General features: G+C 38.3%; 1 protein-coding gene across 2 annotated transcripts in view; it reads right to left on the bottom strand.

The window, feature by feature from the left end:
• Positions 1-22,202, bottom strand: part of Tmtc2 (transmembrane O-mannosyltransferase targeting cadherins 2) — a 356,561-nt gene that overhangs the window by 59,256 nt on the left and 275,103 nt on the right. For both annotated transcript variants that reach the window (XM_005068036.4, XM_021225985.1), the window contains exon 10: positions 7,234-7,348. In XM_005068036.4, the coding sequence (XP_005068093.1) occupies positions 7,234-7,348 (115 nt within the window). The remainder of the gene's footprint in view (positions 1-7,233; positions 7,349-22,202) is intronic.

Genomic DNA, 22,202 nt, shown 5'->3' with positions numbered 1-22,202 from the left:
ACAGCTGTCCCTTAAGGCCAAAAATGTTAAAGGACTAGAAGAAAGACCAGGTGTTAGCTGTCAAATAGACTACTGAGTGACTGAATTCCCAATAAATGATCTGCAAAAGTCTTTGGAATCATTTTTCTGTCATCAGTGAGACTCTAGCCGCAGAGCAATACTAGTAAAAAGATCACAAAGTTCATAATTTGCATACTGCAGAATTCCATTTTATATATAAGACTATTAAAATTACATCAGTAAAAATGCACACATATTTTATATCTTTAACTTCTCTCTCTGGTATTGCTTTGTACTATAAACATATTTTTGAGACAGGCTTAAGACCATTAGTCATATATATAATATATAAAAGAGATATGGGAATCACAATTAATAGTTGTGAATTAAAATTCACTTAATATGTTCAATGCCCACTGTTTCACATTAACTATAATTTAAAAGGCTACCTGTGAATTTTTTTAAACTAGAGATATGTTTGCTCACGTAACATAAATATAACTGGAAACAATAGATTGGCTTTCCTGATTCTTGTCTACCATGAGCAGACGCTTGCCTTTATAGCACCGAAACAGAACTGCACTTTAATTGCAGTCAGTAAGCTGTATAGAAGGAAAGGAAGTAAAACTGAAACAGAAGGCTCACTAAGACATCACAAACACACATTCTATGGAACATCTTCAAAGAGCAAAGACAGAGTCTCATATGTGTAAAACAATTGGACAGGAGGATCCACGTAATGAAACATCTGAAATAAATTGCTTATGGACTCCTGGGAGAAAGACTCTGTTAAGACATCAAAAACAGTTATGCATGTTAGAGGAGAGCTTGAGGGAGTCAGTTCTCCCCTGTTTTGTAGGTCCCAGGTATCTGACAGATCATCAGCTTGGGCACCAAGAGCCTTTGCCTACTGGGCCATCCTACCTAATCCCCAGGATGTAATTTCAGAAACAGTTCCTGTGGGTCACATGTTTTATTATGTTCTATAAACTTTTCATCCCATTTTTTTCATGGTCTCAAATTTTTTAGGGGCTGCTAATGACAAATTTTGGCTATAGGAAGAGTAATTGAAATTACAAGGGAGTGTCCACACATAAAAAAATTATCACTTGTGTTCTAGGTGGATTTCCGGCTGGGAAGAAGTTACTGGGAGAATGAAGAGATAAGAAGGAATGAAAAGGACAAATTGCCCATAGTAGTGATAGATGAAGCAACATTGTAAGCATCTCCTGGAACATGTTGCAAGTATAAAATCTCAGGGAACAGCCAAAGCCACTAGATCAGAACATATATTTTCTTAAGGACTCTGGGAGATTTCTTCAATAACTAATATGAAAGAGGCATTGAGTTCAAAGGTACCTACCTCCATCAGCTTCACTTGTTGAATGTTTAAAGACCTTACAACCCATAACAAAATGGCTTAAATAGGATTCCACTGAAATTTGATTGCAGCACGGGGAGGTATAGGCAAGAGGGTCTGGAGTTCAAACTTAATTTCTGCCTCTTAAGAGAAGAACTCAAGGCCAACCTGCATCCAGCTACAAGAGAAACAACTCTCCCTCCAAAATGCACCTCACCGGAATGGCAAAATAGAATCAGTCCTGTTGGCAGAGGTGTGGGCGAACCAGCCGCTAAGCTGTTGGCATAGGAGAGCTGCCCTGATTACTCATTTGTAATGTGGCACCATAAGTGAGGGAGAAATGTGCCCCCCATCAATGCCTGAGGTGGGCTGACTAGCTGGCCCCTGAGGTCATAAAGGCAAAAGAGCTGGTCCTACCCCTCATCAGCTGCAGCGCTTGGGGGAGTGGCCCCTGTGCCACTCCTGGTCAATGCAGTAGAGTTCACTCCAAAAATTTGGATATGGGAGGTCGGACCCTTAGGATATGAAAGCAGGAGAACTGGCTCCACCCCTTGTTCACTGCTGCAAGGGCTTAACTTGCCAGGACAATGCAGGGGAGCTCACCCTGGTGGTCAGGACATGGGAGAGTTGGTGGGGTGACCAACCTTGCAAGAACTTAGGTCCTGAACCTGGATTGTGTGTTGGTCCACCCAACGGTTACCTGACTTATGGTCTGCTGGAGCACAGAATGGGCCTGTCCTACAGATCCAAAGCTGCAGGATCTCTGTGACACACAGCAATAACAGGATAACTAAGAGGAATTCCAGTGAGGACCCAGCCTCAATAATGTAGCAGAAACCACAGGCCTCAAACCAGACCAATGACTCTTCGTAATCAACATTTGCAAATAAAAATAGATGGGCAAAAGGGACTACAGTTGTCATAATGAGACGGATCCCCCCTTAAATTTTATTTTATTATTTTTTGGAAGAGGTTGTAAGTACAGAGGGTATATACGAAGGGATGGGGAAATGAATGGCATGGAGATGCATGATGAGAAAGATACAAAAAATAAATAAAAAAGAAATCCAGCACAAAAAAAATTACTGAATCTATAATTTGAAGATGCCATGAACCTTCCACTATTTTTGTCCCTTAAAAAAATTAAAGGAGCATCCATACAAACTACACAACCTTGAAGCCATACTTGCCCTGGGGAATGATGAAGGTGTTTACCTTCAGATACCAACATCTCTAGATGCTTAAGGAAGGTCTTACAACACAAAGAACCTGTGCAGACCTTCCATATACTTCAAATGAAGCTAGCATTGGTTATAACATCTAATGCATCATAAATGCAATCAAAGGGTGCTAGGCTGCATCTTTTGCTCAGTACTTGCTAAATAAGCCAGTGTACATATAATACATTCCTCGCCCCCCTCAGATTATCTGTCTGTAGTTAATAGAGTTCACAGATGCAAAACCAAGGAATATTAAAGACTAACTTTGCATTTGCCTCAAGCACAAATGTAGACATGCACATGCTCTCTAGCCCCCCCACAGAGAGAGCCCAGTTATTGTGTTTTTTTTCACCTAAGAATTTACATTTTGTGTCACTTCCAGTAGCACTAATGATGTTATTACCTTTAAATTCTGTTTGTATAGCATGTAATCATTTAACACTGTGCTGTTTGAGTGGAGACATTACAATATAATGATTCTTGCTCATATATTCACTCTGTTCTAGAAATTAGGAAAGCAACCAGAACCAGGTGGTATGACATAGTTAGGCATTTCTCATTGCATTGGAAGCTTGTATCCTTATACCTGAAAAAAGGGAAAAATAAAAGGACACTTCTCCAAGTCATGTGACTGAAGACAGACATGGTCCATGATGATATTTTCAGAAGTTTAATATTCCACTGATACAAGGTTGGAGTAATTTCTCCAATGAACTCAAAAGCCTATATTCGAAGATTTTTATCACAAAGAAATTCATTTTAACACCCCATAGAGGCTTTATCATCTAGGGTTTATATATGTGACAACCTGTCACCTTCTATAAGTCTTCCTCCTTTACTAAGAATCATAGCTTTTGGGTAGTCACATAGTTATAAAGATGAAGGATGCCTGTGATAATGAGAAGACATTTATATGTAGCCAGGCTACGCTGCATTCAGATACCATAGTTGCCAACTCAGAGAAACAATGATGCGACACCTCAGGGCTTACATCTATAAAAGAAGAGTATCAGTGTACCCTCTGCAGATGTGCAGGCAGAAATAGGAGTGTGTCAGGTATGCATGCAAAATACAGTGCCAAGGAGGCAAAAGCATCAGAATAAACACTGCTTTCACCTCTCATCAAGTAAGATCAATAAGGAACAGAACAACACAGCTCCAATACCAAAGCCTATGAATCAGGTAAAATGTGGCTTATTATTATTGTTTTGCTTCTTGACTTCTTCTCAGATACCAAATAAATTCATACTCTCATTCCAACGTCCAGTTCCGAGGTGGGGAAACTGAATATGCCCCTTCCTACAAAATGTTTTTAACAGAATAGTTGATTCAATTGTTTCCTCTCACAACTACATAGACCTGATTCCACTGAGTTCAAACATTTTATGTTCCTTTGATATTTCCCTTTGATGATAATCAATCTGCTTTAAAAACAACAAAAAGAAAAGGTTTTGTCTGGAGGCTCTGAAGTTTTATTTGAAGTCCTGAAAGTGTCACCATGTATTGTCAATGTGCATTAAATGAGAATGCGCACTTGGGCTCGCCATCCCTGTAAACAGAGTTGATAATTAGTCACAACATGGATTCCACGTTCCTTTAAGCAAAGCAGGAGATCTAGACTCTTTCATCTTCTGACTTTCTTCCAGCACATGACTCAGGTTTCACCAATGACATGCAGTCTCTAGAAAATGGAATTCCAGACTCAGAGAATGCTCTTCCAGCTCCAAACGATGGTGGCACAGACACTGCCTGGTAAACTCTCCTGAGCCTAAGGGCAGACAGGATCTTCGAGGATTTCAAGATTTGATATGAAAATCATCTCAGAATTTGGAACTCCCCTAGGACATTTCATATATAAAATGACATTAAGCAAAAATACTGATTACTTATGACATATTTTGTCAAAACTGTATTCAAGGGGAAACCAAAAACATTTACGTGTACTTTCAAAAAATTCCCTGAATAGTCTTAGTTACTGAAGAAGAAATCAGAAATCAGTTTGTACAGTAAGCTCTTGTGATGGCTAGTCTTGGTTTGTCAACTTGACCACATCTGGAATTAACTACAACCCAACAGGCTGGAAACATCTGCAAGGGATTATTTCTTAATTAAATCATTTGAATTGGAAAATCCACTTTTCATTCAGATCTTTTGAGGCAGAAGAAGATCCACCTTTAAGCTGGACCACACCTTCTCTGGTGGCCTATATACAGGACATGGAAGAAGGAAGCATGTTGTCTTTGCCTGCTTGCTCTGGCTGCCAGGTTCATTCCTTCACTAGCATTAGAGACTACTTCTTTGGGATTTTTGTGTATACTGAAGACCAGATGAGACATCCAGTTTTGTGGACTTACCACCTACAGGATTCTTGGGTTTTCCATTGGTAGATAGGCATTATTGGACTATCTGGACCACAGCCTAGAAGCCAGTCTAAAACTCAAGCGCACACATGCATGCGTACGTGTGTGCGTGCATGCGTGCGTGCGTGTGTGTGTGTGTGTGTATGTACGTACACCTCTGTTCTTCTAGAGAATCTCAACTAATATAACAATAACAAATACTTGCATTTCATTGAATTGAAAAACAGAAAAGCTACGTAAAACATTCCCAGAAGTTGATACCACTTAAGTGGGACATGGTTAGGCTGCTATGTAGTTTCACATGCAGTGAGTCCAAGAAGGTGTTGAGTGACTGTACCTTATGGAAGATTCTAGAGATAAAAGTTCCCACAATGCTGATAGGCAAAAAATGCTGCAAGCAAAACTTTCCATTGGTTCTAGTGTGGTAACAAAGAAAAACATACATGTGATATACACATGAAGTTTGTATGTGTGTTAGAATGGTCCTATAGTGAGCTTCCATTGATGGACTCTGAATTCCAGGTAGTGATTTTCTATGTAGCAAAGTATTTTGCTGATGAGAGCGTTTACTATGAATTAGATGATTTAATCTATACCAACATACTCTCCCATACCCACAACTGCTTACTGTGACAAAGCACCCATCATTGCATTCAGGAGGAGCACACAGAGCTCTCCACCGTATCAGCACATAACTTCATTCTCAAATTAAGATGCCTTAAAACAATCATCACCCTTACATCAAAGATACTTATATTAATATAGTCTAATTTGTAAACATACTGACACTTAATTGATTTTGGTTCCTAATTGCATATACCACTTTTCATTGCTTCTCTTAGAAACAGGGTCTTATCTGGCCAAATGAAGGAAAGGATGACCTTCAATTTCTGATCCTCCTGTCTCTCTCTACTTCCAGAGTGCTGAGATTATAGGCATTCACCAACATCCCTTGCTTTTATGAGGTCTGTGAGAATGAACCAAGGACTTTGACAGGCGCATTATCTCATCCCCAGCTTAGATGTCAGATTTCTTAGGTTTACCTAATAAGAAGTTCATTTGGACTGCTAAGATTAACCCAGAGTGAGTTTATTTAACAGAAATTCAATCATGCCTACATACCCCTTGAACCAACATATTTAAAAAACCATAAATGAATTAGGTAGTTAGAAAAGTACACCAGTGAAAATGACGATAATGAGACTCATGACAGAACTCCATCTTGGTACTAGTGGTGGGCACATATATCTACACATGATAAATTTACACACACACACACACACACACACACACACACACACACACACACCACACCACACCACACAGTTATACAATACTGTTAGCAAAATCTATCAATGTCAACATTCTCACTGTGAAGAGGTACTGTGGTTATGAAGGCATCACCATTGTGGCAACTGAATAAATGTTACAAGATATCTCTTTATATTCATTCTTACTATTCCATGTGAATTTACAAGGTTTTCCAACAAGAAGTTGAAGCAAAGAGTAGTCCTCATTTTCTATGTGTACAAGTGTATATGTATGTGTGTAGTATGTGTATTTGTGGAGAGGACTGAGCCCAGAGACCTCCGTGTGGACATCACTCAATGAAGCTCACTGGTAAGGATTTAAGGAACATAAATTCAGTGAGAGTATGGCATTGACCACTTTTTATTTTAATATCCACAATGAAAATAGTTGACTTGTTTTTTTAATTCAAGTCTGCAGCTGTTGTAATTAGCTTTTGAAATAACTCTTCTGAAATGCAAGCCTTAATGGTTTAACAATGCATCTCTTCAAGACATCAATAATGCCGGTTACCAAGTCATTTTGAGTATTTTATGTATCTTAAGTATATTTGCATTTGATAGTTGCTCCCATGGTCAGACACATTAAAAGATATTTCCATGTCACATACACTAATGTTTATCATAATAACAGAAATATAAGAACATATTAGATTAATTGATATTACGTTGGTGTTTGAGGGACAATTCAGTAGACAGTTATTAAATTCCCGTTGCAATTCTCCTTTTGTAGTAATTCTGGATGGAAGGGAAGAGGTGGGTAGGAGCATCTTACTAATTTTCTGGACTGTGGGAACTCATCTTCCCTGCTCAACAGATACATAGATTATAATGAATGAAGTAGTTCTTATTAATTTTTAGCTGGTTATGCAGTCTGATTCATTTTAAAAATGCATGCTATGAGGTGCAGTATGGAAATTAATATAATGAACTGCTTTCTTCAAGCTAGAGCATCATTTGAGTAAGATACAGAAACAAAAACTAACCTGAGCATGTGGGCAGCATTGAAGACAACGTCAAATTCGGTGCTGTCGAGTTCAGCTGCCTTTTTGGCCATCTCAGCTGCTTCTGTGAGGCGAGACTCTTCCAGAAGAAACTGACCTGCAAAATAAAGTAAGCAGGCTTATTCGAAAAAGTGATAACTACTTGTAATAATAAATAAGTGTGGTGGAAACAGTGATGTAAAACCAAGATTTAATGCCCTGCTCTTTATTTATTCATATTTTATATGCCTTTCTCATAATTACAAGGTATCATATGGGTTCTAAATTTCTATGTGCTCAAAATATTTTTCTTAATAAGGAATATTCTATAATGTATTCAAGCAGGAAGAAAGATGAACACTTAAAGAAATATAACAAATGTGAGTCTTGTCTATTTTAAATGTTAGTAACTTTAAAATGATATGCAGCCCTGATATATACAGGCAAACAGGTGCATCCATTCTGAGATATTCATTTTTTGTTGAAATTATTGGAAAGACACAGAAAGGCAGATTTGGTAATAACTCACTCTGACTTATACTTTGCAGTGAAAGTGGAATAAATATTAACAATCTTGAATTTCTAAGACTATTTCTTCAGATCAACGTTCCAAAGATAAGATTGTTTCAGATATTGTCATATAATGCTTTAAAACATCATCTTGAGAATTATGTAATATCATCCTCAAACTTCCTATACTGGTAAAATAACATGGTTAACATTTAAATTTATGGATATGTAAAGAAAGACAAAAGAAATTCCTTAGAAGATGGAGATTTATCAACAGAAATACTAATATAAGCATGATTTTATAGAGAGATAAAAGTTAGAGTCAAATCAAAGGACGGCACGGCTATGTTGTCACTGCAGGCTTATGAGTTTATGCTCTAGTCATTATTTGTTGTTCTAAGTGTTCCAGTTTGCTTGCTGATCAAACTTTTGAAATTAAGAACTAATTATAGAAGTGATTAGAAAGTCAAGAACTGCCAACATAAAGCAGAAAAAAATGTTTCAAAGGACAAAAATGTTTGGGTAGCTATTGGAAAATCCCACTATCAAGTGTTTAATAATAATCACTACCTTTAGTTTAAGATACCTGTCCTAAAATAAAAATTGAGAACTAAGTTTTGAGGAATTAAAATGATTAGTAGCTATTGTTTGGTTGAAGCAGGTTTAAAGTTCAGTTATGATAAATCGAGTTGCTAGCTCTGGTGGTTTTGCAGTTGTATTTCTTAGCACTTGGGAGGCTGGGGCAGGGGGATCATCAACTTGAGGTTACATTGCAAGACTGTATTGCAAAACCATTAAAGAGAAAGGTCTAAAAATTATACATAGAAAACATAGTATTCAAAAATAATCTGTATATACTAAGTATATGGTAAGAAAGAAGAGAGGAGATTTAAGGAATACACCTTTAAAAGCACAAAAGAAGAATTAAATAATCTGTAGATAATGAACAATATCTCCTCCTGCATGGCTTTATAAAGGAACCAGGATAAATACCTGTAATGTGAGTTCTATTGACATGGTGCTAACAAGCTGTTAGCACAAATTGTTAGATACAGTGTAACTAAGAAGGCAGCTAAAACTACTGGAGACATCCTTGGCCAATTTAAAAAGGACATTTCATTTTGATTATCCTTTAATAGGAGACATTGTAGCCGTAAAAGCATACGTATTGCTTAGCTTTATCAAGTTTGCTTGTGAACTCTGGATGAAATGTTGGCTCAGAAGTGCATGGCATCATGCTATGCACTATTCCCTAACCTTTTTTTATTACAGAGTCTGGTAGTCAAAGATGGGTAAAGATCTTTTTGCCTCCAGGATACCTAAGACAGGACGCATGACGAAATGTGTGGAAGGTGAACGAAGACAACCTAAGACAGACAAAGTCGTCTGTCCTGTGGCAGAAGCACAGGTATTAGTTGATTAAATTTGGAAGGGAGAATTTTCGGGCCCATAAAAATGGCTCTGCTTCATCTTGATTTAAGGTGAGAGTTCAAAAGTATCCTTACTTTTCCAAGATTAAAATCATAATATCTAAGGTGTAGGTACTGAAGGATGTTTGGTCTAAGGTGTGGTTACTCTCAATCCTCAAGGCCAGATAACAAGAGATTTAGTCTAAGGTGTGGTTACTAAATGTTTGGAGAATTAAAGAAGAAAGTCTGTTCCTTATATCATGGTAAAGAAGTCTTGCCCTTTTCTCCTTTTTGGTTGGGCTATATAAGAATGTTGAAGAATACACTTGGGGCATTCATTATTAATTGGCTTGCCTTCCTGACTACATTCTGTGTTTCTGTCTTTTCCTTAGTAGCTTTACCTGCCATTTTCTCAATGCACACTCCCCCTTTTCTCAGGTTCAAACCGGGAAAGTAGGCTGGATCTAACGGAAGCCCCCCAAAAATGGGTTCCTACAGAAAGCCCCTCAGTGTGCGGTGCAAACAAACCTGGGTAACTACAGATTGGCGCCACAAGGTAGGACTACTACAGATGGCAACTACAAATACCTTTCAGTTGCTTATGTGTTTGAGAGTTTGTTCGAAAATTACGACAAAGTACTAATTTTTATCTACAATCAATATTTTAATTATTTATACAATATTTAAACAAAGTGCATGGTAAAAGATTGCTAAGATTTATTTGTTTCCAGGCATTCAACTCTGAAGCATGGCATGCATTAATAGGGAAACACAACCATTTATTGAATGATGAAGGTAGTTTTTTTTTACAATTGGTCAGGGATAAGAGGAAACACATTAGTCCTGGTGAGAAACAGAAAGGAAAGATAGAAACAGAAGGGTTTACAGCCAGCTTTAATATAGACAGTGAATTCAGTAACAGAAGGCCTCAGTTTACAAACCATGCTGTAGGCAAAGCCTTCTAAGCTTTGTTACAGACATACTCATTGCTAATGCACAACAACAAAAATGCAAACAATATACTATTATGTGAATTCAAATATGCCTTCTTTATTGTTACATAATAATATTCATCTTCGTGCAATTTTGTCATATAATTTGTACTTTGCAAACTGTTTACAAAGTCCATAAACTAACTAAAATGCATAATCTTATCCATATAAATGATCATGGGTAAAATGCCCTTTTGAATGTTTTATGCTAGAATATATTCACATTAACATTAAAAAATAGTACCATAACATATTAGCTATATATTTTTATAATTCTGCCTCCACAGGTGACAAATTCCAAAAGTCCACTATTAGTATTCTGATAATATAAAAGCATAAATTATTAAATGTGGATAATTGATATTTTCAACTTAATTTGAAATTCCTGAGACAAAATTGAATGAAATTAGTCTGGTATGTGACTCAAAGATCACTTCATTGGAAAACTGCCCAGAATCGATGGAAAATTGGGTAGTAAACATTTTAAACACATAGAACCAAAAGGAAATAAAGTAAAAGCAGCCTTCTTTCAAATAATTATCCAAACAATCTCAAAAGGCACGTTATTTGGGGCATTCATAATAGTAAAGTTCCCTGGTATCACTTCTGGATATTACACTACAAATCGCTACTCACAATGTTGGCTTTAGCTAATAGTTCTACTACCAAACTAAGGATTGAATCCTCCACACTGCTTCAACTGCCCATATGGTAATCTACCACTTCATGTCAGTCATTTATTTTTTCTCCCTGGAACATCCTGCCTCTACGTTTTCTTGCCTGTGAAGGCTATCTCATACTAGTCTCTTACTCTAGCTTGCTTACTCACTGTACTTACATTTCTTTCATTTTTATGTCCTAAATATGTTTTTCTCATTGAAGCCTTCTTTGACACGTTTCCAATAGTTACCAGAATTTCTTAAGAATTCACTATAATCTAATTTATCATCAAAACCAAAGTATTTCAAAGAGTATAAGGAACTGATATTAATTATACTGGGACAAGAGTGGGCACCAGAATTGTCCCCATATGGCCGCTTCAGCTACAAGAGGAGAGGGTATCCCAATCCTGTCATCTTCTGTACAACTTGAAAGTGAAACATAAGCGAAATCCTGCTCTGAATTACTGCCAGACGAGTGATGGTAGCAGCAGGAGAGACAGAGCTGCTTGTCCTTGAACAAGTTCTCTTGAGTCCACTGGGGTGGTTACTGGAGCTCAAACTGAGAGAATACTATCTGATAGAACCAGTCTGCTAAATAAGACCAAGAAAGTGGTGAAGGCAGTCATTTCCATAAATCTATCTACCATGGTAAATTCTGTAAAGACAGGGCAGCTTACATTTCTGCGAATTGGAACCATCACCATGCTATGCTGGACCATTTCACCTGAGACAGGCTTTGGAATCTGCATTGCTAACACGTCTGCAATTGATGTTGATGCTGCTAGGGTATGTCCATACTTTGAGAATCCGGGTGTTACAGTAGTATTTTCCATCATACTACTGATTCCAACTATACATGGGATTAGGTTGCAGCTAGCTTGATCTAGGCTGAAAATAACTTACAACACCCTACACCTAGCAATAACCCTTCTATTATGGGGCATGATTACCAGCTCTCACATACAGGTACCAATAGGAATGTATGAATGACATGGTCAATAAAGGTATGCTTACTCTCAGTGAGAATGAATGCAAGAACAGATTCTAAGAAAGCATTTCTTATCTACATACAGCAGACCAGCACATGTATTGTATTTGATAATTGAGAAGAACTGCAAATAAGTATCATATGCACACACACATGCACGCACGCGCGCACACACACCCCTTACAAAAACTGTGTGCTACTCTTACGTGTATGTTCTTCCTATCATTTTTACTTCTTTGGTTTGTAAGTTGTCTAACCAAGGTCAACTATCCTCATTTTACATCTTGTCTCAAATCAAAGGAAAAGGGGGGAAAGGAAATGAAAAACCAACTTGAAAAATTATAAAGAAAAAGTCATTGTGTATGGGGAAAACAGAAGTGGATTCAAAAGCAGAGGCATTCTCTAGAGATCCAAGACAGAGAGTCTAAGTCACCACAGTGACTAAAATAGGATGAAAGAAAGCAACCGATTGCCCCAGACTTAATGTTTTTAGCATAGGAAATGCACAATTTCCTCTTTGAACATTTCTCTCAATGCTGAATCATTTAAACTACTTGGTAGATTTTGGCCAGATTTTTAATATGACAAGCTTATGAAGATCAATCCTTCATTAATTCTTGGACTTAAAAAGCTCCACCTGTGAAGTAGAAATCGGCAGAACTGACAGCGCCAGGATCAATGCCACTTTGTAGAACTTGCACATACAGAGTCCCTAAATTAATTGGAACTGGCACTTCTTGTTAAACCACCTTGAAAAATTCACTCTTAAGATAAATCCAACTCAATTAAAGACCCACAAAAGTATGTACCAGGTGTCTTGGTGACAATTCTTTTTAAGAAAAACAATAGTTTGCAAAGATTTTTATTTACTAGACTAAATCACAGCATTTTCATTACAATAGTTGTTCACTGAGGAAGACATATGGTCCTTGGAATATATTCAGAGTCATTTAATTGTTACTGCTACCACTCTGTATCAAAGCATGATCTCATTCTGAATTAGTGCCCTAACTTCTTAAGTGGTACCCATGTTTCTGCCCATCACTCTACCGAGGACTCTTCAAAATATCAGTTAGAGCATCACTGTATCATTTCATAGCTGATCACGAAATCCTCAAGTTGGCCTACACACATTGATATTATCATTTCTACCCTCTCTAGCCTGACTATTCATTTAACACACTAGGAAGATAATGTTTACTGCTCTATAATATTTCCTATGACATTTCCTCCACGAGAATCCTCTTTCCTTGTGCATATCTCCCCTTGGCTCACCTTCTTAGCTCCTGGAAGAGGAGTATTAAAAGAAATGCATGTTCAATCCAAATGAACTAACAGCAGGCTTTTGTGACTAATGCTTTGTCTTCAATAATAGTTTTGAAGGTATAGTTAGGGTAAATCGCCACAAACCCTGGGCATATCACAATATCAATGGCAATCAGACTATGAATATTATGTCTTGAACTTAGGCAATGGGATGCAGTATCATTGGTTTGTGACCTCTGAATCTCCTCTAGTACATAACAACGTAGACCAAATTTGATTATCACTTGAAAGATAGCTTAGATGTCAAATAGCTTAAACTATGCAATATATTTCACATTTAGTAATGTATTATAGAAAAATTCCATAGTCTGGAAAAAGAAAGAAAATAAATCAGAAAATACAAAATAGTTTCTCCTGTAGGTTTGTTTATCCAAGACATTATGCCTACTGCACATGAGCTATATAGCAATACTTGAGGAGGAGAGGCTGTACAGAGGTAAACAGAATGTTTAGTTTTGAAACAATTCTCATCTACTAGAGGAAGGAGGAGAATGTGCATACAGTTCAACATGCAAATAGGAAGGGATGGGTGGAAAGTGGGAAAAGCTAAATGCATAATCTTTGACAAAGGAAAGGGCAGAAGTAACACTATTGACCAACGTCACCAAGAGAATACAGTGCTAGCAGCAGCATCCAGATTGTGACACAACAGGGCCATCATTCCAGTGGCAGCCATGTGCACCTTGGGACATCTTTTAAAGCTTCAGATGATTGCAAAGCAGAGAGAACAGGTGGAAACCTTCAGGTTCACTGATTGTGCTGACATCTAGTGGTAATAAGATGAGTGGGCAGAGGGAGCTGAGGCAAGTAAATCTTCCATGGTGTTGTTTCCATTAGTAAAGGAAAGAAATGCAGTTCTCCTGGGAGGGGGTTGATGCTGACACAGTGGTCAGAATTTAGGTTAACTGTCCAAAGGAGAAGCGGCTGTACATGATGCTGACAGTGCATGTTAATCAGACCCATCAGAGATATGGAGACTTTTCTCTCTCTTTGAGCCTTGCTGAATTATCATTCTAAGCCGCCAGTTCTTTTGTTTTAGGAATTCCATCTCTCTTTAAAACCAACTGTTCTATCCTCTCTTTGCTAGCTGTTTGCTTTGTTTTAATGTTCTTGGCAGTCCAAGTTAACAAAAGCTCTGTTTACCGATATAATGTGATAAATGTGCCATAGTCATTGGCCAAGAAAACATGTGGGCCAGGTAACAAGGAAAAGATGCTCAGGAGAACAATCTGGACATCCTATCATGAGACTGAGAAGCCCTGGATTTGTCCCTAGGTGAACATGAGGCCAGGAATCCATCCTTAATTGGACATGTAGCAAGAAATGTGCCCAGTACAAAAGAGATTAGAGAAATTGGCCTGCGAGGGCCCTGGGCTCAATTGGAAAGGAGGTCACGAAGGTGAAGTACATTGCCAGATTAATGTCTCCCATGACTCTTTCCAAAAGGGTTACGGCATGTCCAAAAACCTAGTCATGTCGTTACGACTGTCTGGTGGGAAGTGGGGATTAGACTGGCATAAGGAGATGAGAGGAGCTAAGAATGAGAAATGACAAGGGAGACAAAGGGGAAAGTGAGATTCCCATCATATGTTTAAATAATTAATAGATTCAATAGGGATTTAGTTGGGACAAAAAAGAAAAATGAAATAGGAACAAAAAATATAGGTCCATGAAGAGCTTTTTTGATAATCTGCCATATTTTGTCTTCAAAAGATGGAGCAAAGACCATCGCTGGGCAAGGGCTTAGGTTAATCAATGGATACCAGAGGTGGTTAGCCTCATTTTGCTAAACAATATTGCATATTACACCAGGGAGTTGAAGGGAAATAATTAAGGAGGACAAAAGGATCCAAAGGTATCTGCTATAGCCACTAAGAATCTGACTACACAATGAACTTTTCCAGAAAATTCTAGCTTTTATATTTTAAGAATAAATACCCATAGTTAGGACTTGGTGAGTAGGCTAAGTGCTACTCTTTTTATGAAAGAATAAGTGAATCCCCATAACCAGCTAGTAGCCATTATCTTTAGTTAAATCCACACCATCAGAGAGGCTGGGAGACAATGAGGACCCTAAGAGAGACATACACAGTACCCCAGAGAAGGGGAAGAGGACAGGATCTCCTGAGCAGATTGGGAGCATGGGGGAAGGGGGGGGGAGGAGATTAGGGGAGAGAAGGACATGGGAGAGCAGGAAGGTTGAGTCAGGGGAAGAATAGAGGAGAGGAGGAGGAGAGATACTATAATAGAGGGATCCATAATAGGTTTGAGGAGAGATCTGGAACAAGGGAGATTTCCAGAGATCTACAAGGATGACACCAACTGGCAATCTAAGCAATAGTGGAGAGGCTACCTTAAATGTACCTTCCTCTATGATGAGATTAATGACTACCTGATATGTCATTTTAGAGCCACCATCCAGTGGCTAATGCAAGCAGAGACAGACACCCACAGCTAAACACTGAACTGAACTCCTGGAACCCAGTTGTAGAGAGGGAGGATTGATGGGCAAGGGGGTCAAGACCAGGCTGGTGAAGCCCATAGAAGCAGTTGGCTGGTGAAGCCCACAGAAGCAGTTGACCTGAACAAGGGGGAGCTTAGGAACACCAGATGGATGGCTGAGAGGCCAGCATGGGACTGATCCAGAACCCGAGAAGGTAGATATCAGTGAGAAGGCTTCGGCAATCTATGGGGCCTGTGGTATCGGATCACTATTTATCCTTGGAGTATGAATGGACTTTGGGAGCCCATTCCACATGGAGGGATGTGCTCTCGGCCTGGACACATGGGGGAGGGCCTAGGGCCTGCCAGAGATGATATAGCAGACTTTAGGGATCCCCCATGGAGTGCCTTACCCTCCCTGGGGAGCTAAGGAAAGATGGGATGGGGGACTGGTGAGGGGGCGGAAGGGAAGGGGAGGGACAGGGAGCTGGGATTGATATATGAAGCAGGCTTGTTTCTAATTAAAAAAAACTAGAACAGGATCAGGCATAGTGATGCATGACTTTAATCTCATTTAGGAGACAGAAATAGGCAAATTTCTGAGTTCTAGACAAGTCTGTTCTACAGAGTAAGTTCCTGGAAAGTCAGGGATGCACAGAGAAACCCTGTCTTGATAAAAATAACAAACAAACAACACAACAAAAACTAGAACAGAGTCTAGGATGGGCTGGAGCATGCTCATGAAGACCCTTAGAAGTCTACTGAAAATCCTCCTCCATTCACTGCCCATCCCAAATCATTGCTCTTCTTGCTCGGTAGCCCAAGGCTTATCTTGCTTTTGTAGTCCCTTAAATCCCAAAGACTGATTCAAAGGAATATGCATATGTAGTGCTTAATTCCACCTTTTAATAAAGCTTGACCTGATAAAGCCTTTAAATTATACAAAATCACAATGGATCGCCCACGAAGTACATATGATTAAAAGGAAACACAAAACTAGCCAAAGTCTAGTCTAGACTTCCTCACTGATTCATGGGTTGGATAAGGTTGACTGATCCTGTATGTGCTGCTGTGGACAGGGCTGGAATCTCCAGCTGGGACACAAATGGCTACAGTTAAGACTCTTTGGTTTTGAGCATTTTCCAAACAGGCTCAAAAAAGGCTAATTTTACTGTTATGAGAATATGTGAGATGGTATTTATGAATTTCTCAGTGTTCTAGTTTGCTTTCTGATTGCTGTGATAAAACACCATGAACAAAAGCAACCTAGGGAGGTCAGGGTAGAGTTAGCTGACACATACCAAGTCAGTCTATCAGGGGAAGCCAAGGGAGGAACTGAGGCAAAGCTGGAACCCGGAAGCAGGAACTGAATCAGAGATGAAGGAGAAATGCTGCCAAGTGGCTCATTTTTCCATGGCTGCTTCCTTATACATCCCAGGACCACATTTCCAGGGGTAGTATCAGCCAGGATGTGTGGTACAGTTAATACATAAATATTTTTGGAGTAGTTTGTTCTGAGACATTTCCATGTAGGACCTCATTTAAATCCTCAAAAACCATAGATAGCATGGGGATGGTTCTGGCTATTTAAAAGAATGAGGAACTGAAGTCACTAACCATTGTGGAAATTACCCCAGGGGATTTCACCGTCAAGTCCACAGTCCACATCAATCATCCATCAGGAAAATGCCCAAGCCTATCTACAGAACATTCTGATAGGAGTATTCGCTTAACTGAGGTTTCTTTTCTCAATTTTACCCTGTGTCAGGCTGACAAAAACCTAAGTAACACACTCAGAAAAAATGTATTCTGAATATTTATACAGTTATTATATTAAATGGTAAAAATACACATATTAATGAATACATATATGATGAATCATCACATAAACAACATTTCAATGAGGATTCATGTAAGAGTCTTTCTGTATTTCTAACTTTTTATGTGGTATTTTACATTCTATCTCCATTATTTATGACTGTTGCTGTAATTTTCCTGATATATTTTCTACATAATGGCAGAAAAACAGAAAATTGGTTGCATCTTTGTATGCTATTATATATTCCTTCACAAAAGGAATGCAGCTATTTTAGAAAAATTCAAAGTGATATTATGAAGAAATCCAGGCACGGTGCCTGACTTGAGCCTGTCTGTTTCCTTCTTGATATCCTTTCCCTTATTCCTCTCCCTCTTCTTCTCCCCACTGGTAGGGTTCTCTCCCTACCATGACAACCTCAAGATATGGAACCCTTAACTGGGGTCCATGATAAGACAGTAACAAGAGCGTCACAGTTTTGTCTTTGTTCATTACCCCTGGCTTCTCTGTGCATATATCACCACCAGGCACCCTGCTATAAAATTCCTACTCCTATTACTAGAAGAAACAGTAAAATTTGGTGGGTTGGAACTGACGTTATTTTTAAATGCTATCCTATTGGTTTATTCTTATGAGAGTTTTCCATACTGACAAAGGAGGAGATGGCGCTGCATTTGGCTCAGGTAGCACGGTAACGTGTTAATGGTATTAAATCAGGGTAATTTCCCCAATGGCTTAAGGACTTCAACTTCTCATTCTACTAAGTATACAGAACAAGCTCCATGGTATGTCTTCCTTCTGAGGGATTAAATAAGCTCCCGCATGGGAATTTCTCAGCACAAAGACTCCAAAATGTTTATGCAATTACCCTATTATGATGAATTAATATGTAACAATCAAAATGTATCCGATTAATTCAACTTGGAAAATTATTATTTAATAAAGAACTCATGTAAAATACTTTCCTCTAAGCCGGGCGGTGGTGGCGCACGCCTTTAATCCCAGCACTCAGGAGGCAGAGGCAGGCGGATCTCTGTGAGTTCAAGGCCTGGCTGGACCGACAGCCTCCAAAACAATACAGAGAAACCCTGTCTCATAAAAACCAAAAAAAAAAAAAAATACTTTCCTCTGCTTTTTTTCTTTCCTGGTAAATGTTTGTGTTTTGCATGTGTGTATGTGTCTGCGTACATGCCTGCATGTCTACTTGTATGTATGTGCGCAGAAGGAGGGGGGAAAAGTCATTTACTTTTCCTCAAGGGTGATACACTTGTGTTTTGTTTTAACTGGAAACAGGGCTTTCCACTGGCCCAGAGCTCACCTAGTAAAGCAGGTTTTCTGAAGCTGGACATCAGCTGTTTTGTCTTTCTGTTAAATAGAACCTTAGGTTTTTAACATCTGTGATTATCTTGATTTTTAGTTGGTATCTTAGAGAAGGTTTCTATTACTGTGAAGAAACACTACAACCATGACAACTCTTAAAAAGAAAACATTTAATTGAGGTGACTCACAGTTTCAGAGGTTCAGTTCATTATCATCATGGGGAGCATGACAGCTTGCAGGCAACAGGAAGTTGACTGAGATACTGGGTGGTATCTGAGCACAGCAAACCTCAAAGCCCACACCCACAGCGACACACTTCCTTGAACAATGCCATGCCCACTCTAACAAAGTCACACCTCCTAATAGTAATACTTCCTATGAGATTAAGGGGGCCAAATACATTCAAACTACATAAGTTGGTTGCATTGTCAGTATTAGAATCCTGAGGACATCCGTAAATATATAAAATACTTTAACCTATGCCTAGTGTTCTCTGGTCCTTAATCTATAATGATCATCATCTCACCCCTGCAAAGAAGAAATGCACCTTAGTTACAATCCAGTATGAAAATGATAGTAACTAGTCAGGTGATTTCCTTGCTCAGAAATTTCCTCAGTAATTACCGGAGGAACAATACTTCGTGCTTGTCCAATTGTTTCAACTGTGATTCATTAATTCATTACCTTTATAATGGAGGCATGTATGATTTGTGTGTGATTACAGATGTGTGCTTGTCACATCACGTCCTTTGGGAGGCCAGAGGCTATCCTTTGGGAGGCAGGGCTCTCCTTCCAGCATGAGATCTGCGACTCCAACTCAAGTCACCAAGCTTCTCTAGGAAGTGATTTTCCCCATGAGCTACCACATGTACTATGTCAACTTTAAGATCCAGATTTACCATGAATTGCCTTAATCTAGTCTAATAACTATTCTTAGTACCTTTTCTTTTGAGAAAGGACCTTAATGCCCATTTCTTTTCTGTTAATAAATAATTTAAAAATTATCTGGGCAGTGGTGGTATATACTCTTCATGCTAGCACTTGGGAGGTAGAGGCAGGTGTATCTCTGAGTTCAAGGCCAGAATGGTCTACAGAGTAAATTCCAGGAGAGCCAGAGCTACACAAAGAAACCCTGCTTCAAAAACAAAAAAAAAATTGAGCATAGGTATAGATATTTAACAGAGGTAAAAATGAGAAAGTACTCATTGCTTAAAAGTAGAGAGGTGGATCTCTCTGCCTGCTGCCTCCAGAGGTAAAGCTCTCAGCCACTGCTCTAAAGTCATGCCTCTTTGCTTCTCAATAGGATGGCTGTGGCCTAGCTCTCTGAAACTGTAAGCAAGCCCCCGTTAAATGTTTTCACGACAGTTGCCTTGGTCACGATGTCTCTTCACAGAAATAGAACACTGACTAAAACACATATGTAGTAGGTACCTTTACACATATTCTAACATATTTTAGTCACATCATATTTTATTTTATGCATCCAAAGAAAATATTTATAATATATTTTATCTTCCTACATGGCTTTTCTAAATAGCATTTTTTTTTATTTTGAAGAGAGAATTCTTAAGATGACTTTGAGTTTTCCAGAAGACTCTTTCTATTCAAGAAAAACAGATCCATGGAGACATCACCCTGAGATTTGTGAACCAAACTTTACGAAGATTATATAATTGGCATCACAGGCATGGAAACGTCAATTTAGATAGCAATGCATAGATATAATGCTACACTATAATTGATACCTTGAAATAGTTTGGCGCCTATTTTCTGCACATTTATTTGAAGTAAAACATTGAGCTTGTATTAAAAAACAGTACTTCATAAATTATTAAAGTAATAGAAAATTTTAGGGCTGGAAAGCAATACCAACTTTCTAAATTTTCAGCCCAGGACAATACTCAAAGTCTCTTTTTCTCCCTGAGAGACTGCAGGCTAACACAGGTCAACATTAATAACCTCTTTGAACCAATTTTACAACCTTTCAGGTGAAACATTAGTGAAAAAAAATCCTTGCTATAACTCTTTCCTTCAGACATAAAACCAGATAGTCTAAACTAGAAGGAACCCAAAGCATATTTAGACATCAACTTCTAATCACCACTGCAACCCATATAAATTCCCGTGATTCTGTCTGCCCAGTCACAACTGAATGATATTTTCCAAATCACTCTATCATTAAGAAGCAAACTAAAAGCACATAATTGCTTGAAAGAGCCGATTTCTCATCAAATGACATTCACTCACTGGCATTTTCTCTCGCATTGGAAGTGTATCTTTAAAAGACTCAGAACACATATATTTCATTTAAATATTTATTTTCAAGTTGAGAGAGTGTTTTTACTCATTCAGTCTGTGGGTATAAACACCCTAAGAGGGAATGATATATATATTTTTTTCAGCAAGTTGGCAAGTAACTGATATGAGAAACAAAAAATGATTTTTCTTGGATTAAAAATAATGAAAATTCAAGCAGAACATCCTTTCAGTATTTTGTGCTCCAGATTCTGTTCTAGCATGGGCCATTACTGGGAATTTGACAATATATTAGGTATTTATGGCACAGAAAAGAGGAAACAATTCTCCCCACTTTAGATATAAAAATATCTAAAGGGGGTATACTTTTAATGTATCGGCTTTCCCAATAACTCCCAATCCCTAACTATCATAACCCTTTGCCCAATACACAGCAATCACTCTTCAAATACTTTTCCTTTCTAGACTTTGACATCTTTCCCCTGTCCTCTCAGTTTGGTCCTTCCCAGCACTCATAAAAGAAACACTCCTTAGCTTGGTTTGCAAAGCCCTCTGGGCCGTTAGCCTCATCTTCCACTTCTCCATCTGTCCGTCTCCGGTAACATGAGCTATTCCTTATGGCTTTAAATCTACACTTGTTTTTGCCTTGGGCCCTTGAGCTTTCCAGTTCTCCTACTGACACCTTGCTCTTCAGACAGTTGGCGTGTTCTCGGAGATGACACACACCATATACTTGTAGATGTAAGACATAGCTAGCTCTTCTTGAAAAAATACCTTCTACCTTCTACCTGATGGCCTTCTGAAGATGTCATTATGATATTTATTCCTTCACAGAGTTTTCTGAATAGGGAACAATGTCTTGTGTCAAGTAGATATATCTTATAAAAATAAAATAAATCCTTCTCTAAGAATTTTAAGCTAAGTCATAACATTCTTAAAATCTGTACACAAAGACCTACAGATAAAACTTTTGTCTGTCAGTCTAACAATGCTATAAAAGGAAATAGAACATATGGTATAAAAGGAAAACAATGAGTAATTGAGAGATGCAGAAGTTGCTCAGCTACACTAAATTTCATTGAATCATCTTTGATTTTACTCTATTTGTTTGCAAAACAGATAATTGATACAGAGTTAAAATGAAAACAATTTTCAGCTCTAAAACTCAAATTTAATATCATCTCAAGTTCTTGGTTATAGGCTTCAGGGCATGTGTAGCCTGTGCCCTAACTAATCTTTCCTTTGAGTCTT

This window comes from Mesocricetus auratus, unplaced genomic scaffold, assembly GCF_017639785.1.
Source record: "Mesocricetus auratus isolate SY011 unplaced genomic scaffold, BCM_Maur_2.0 Super-Scaffold_100011, whole genome shotgun sequence".
Lineage (NCBI taxonomy): Eukaryota > Metazoa > Chordata > Mammalia > Rodentia > Cricetidae > Mesocricetus > Mesocricetus auratus.
This window is presented reverse-complemented; position numbering and strand designations above follow the sequence as displayed.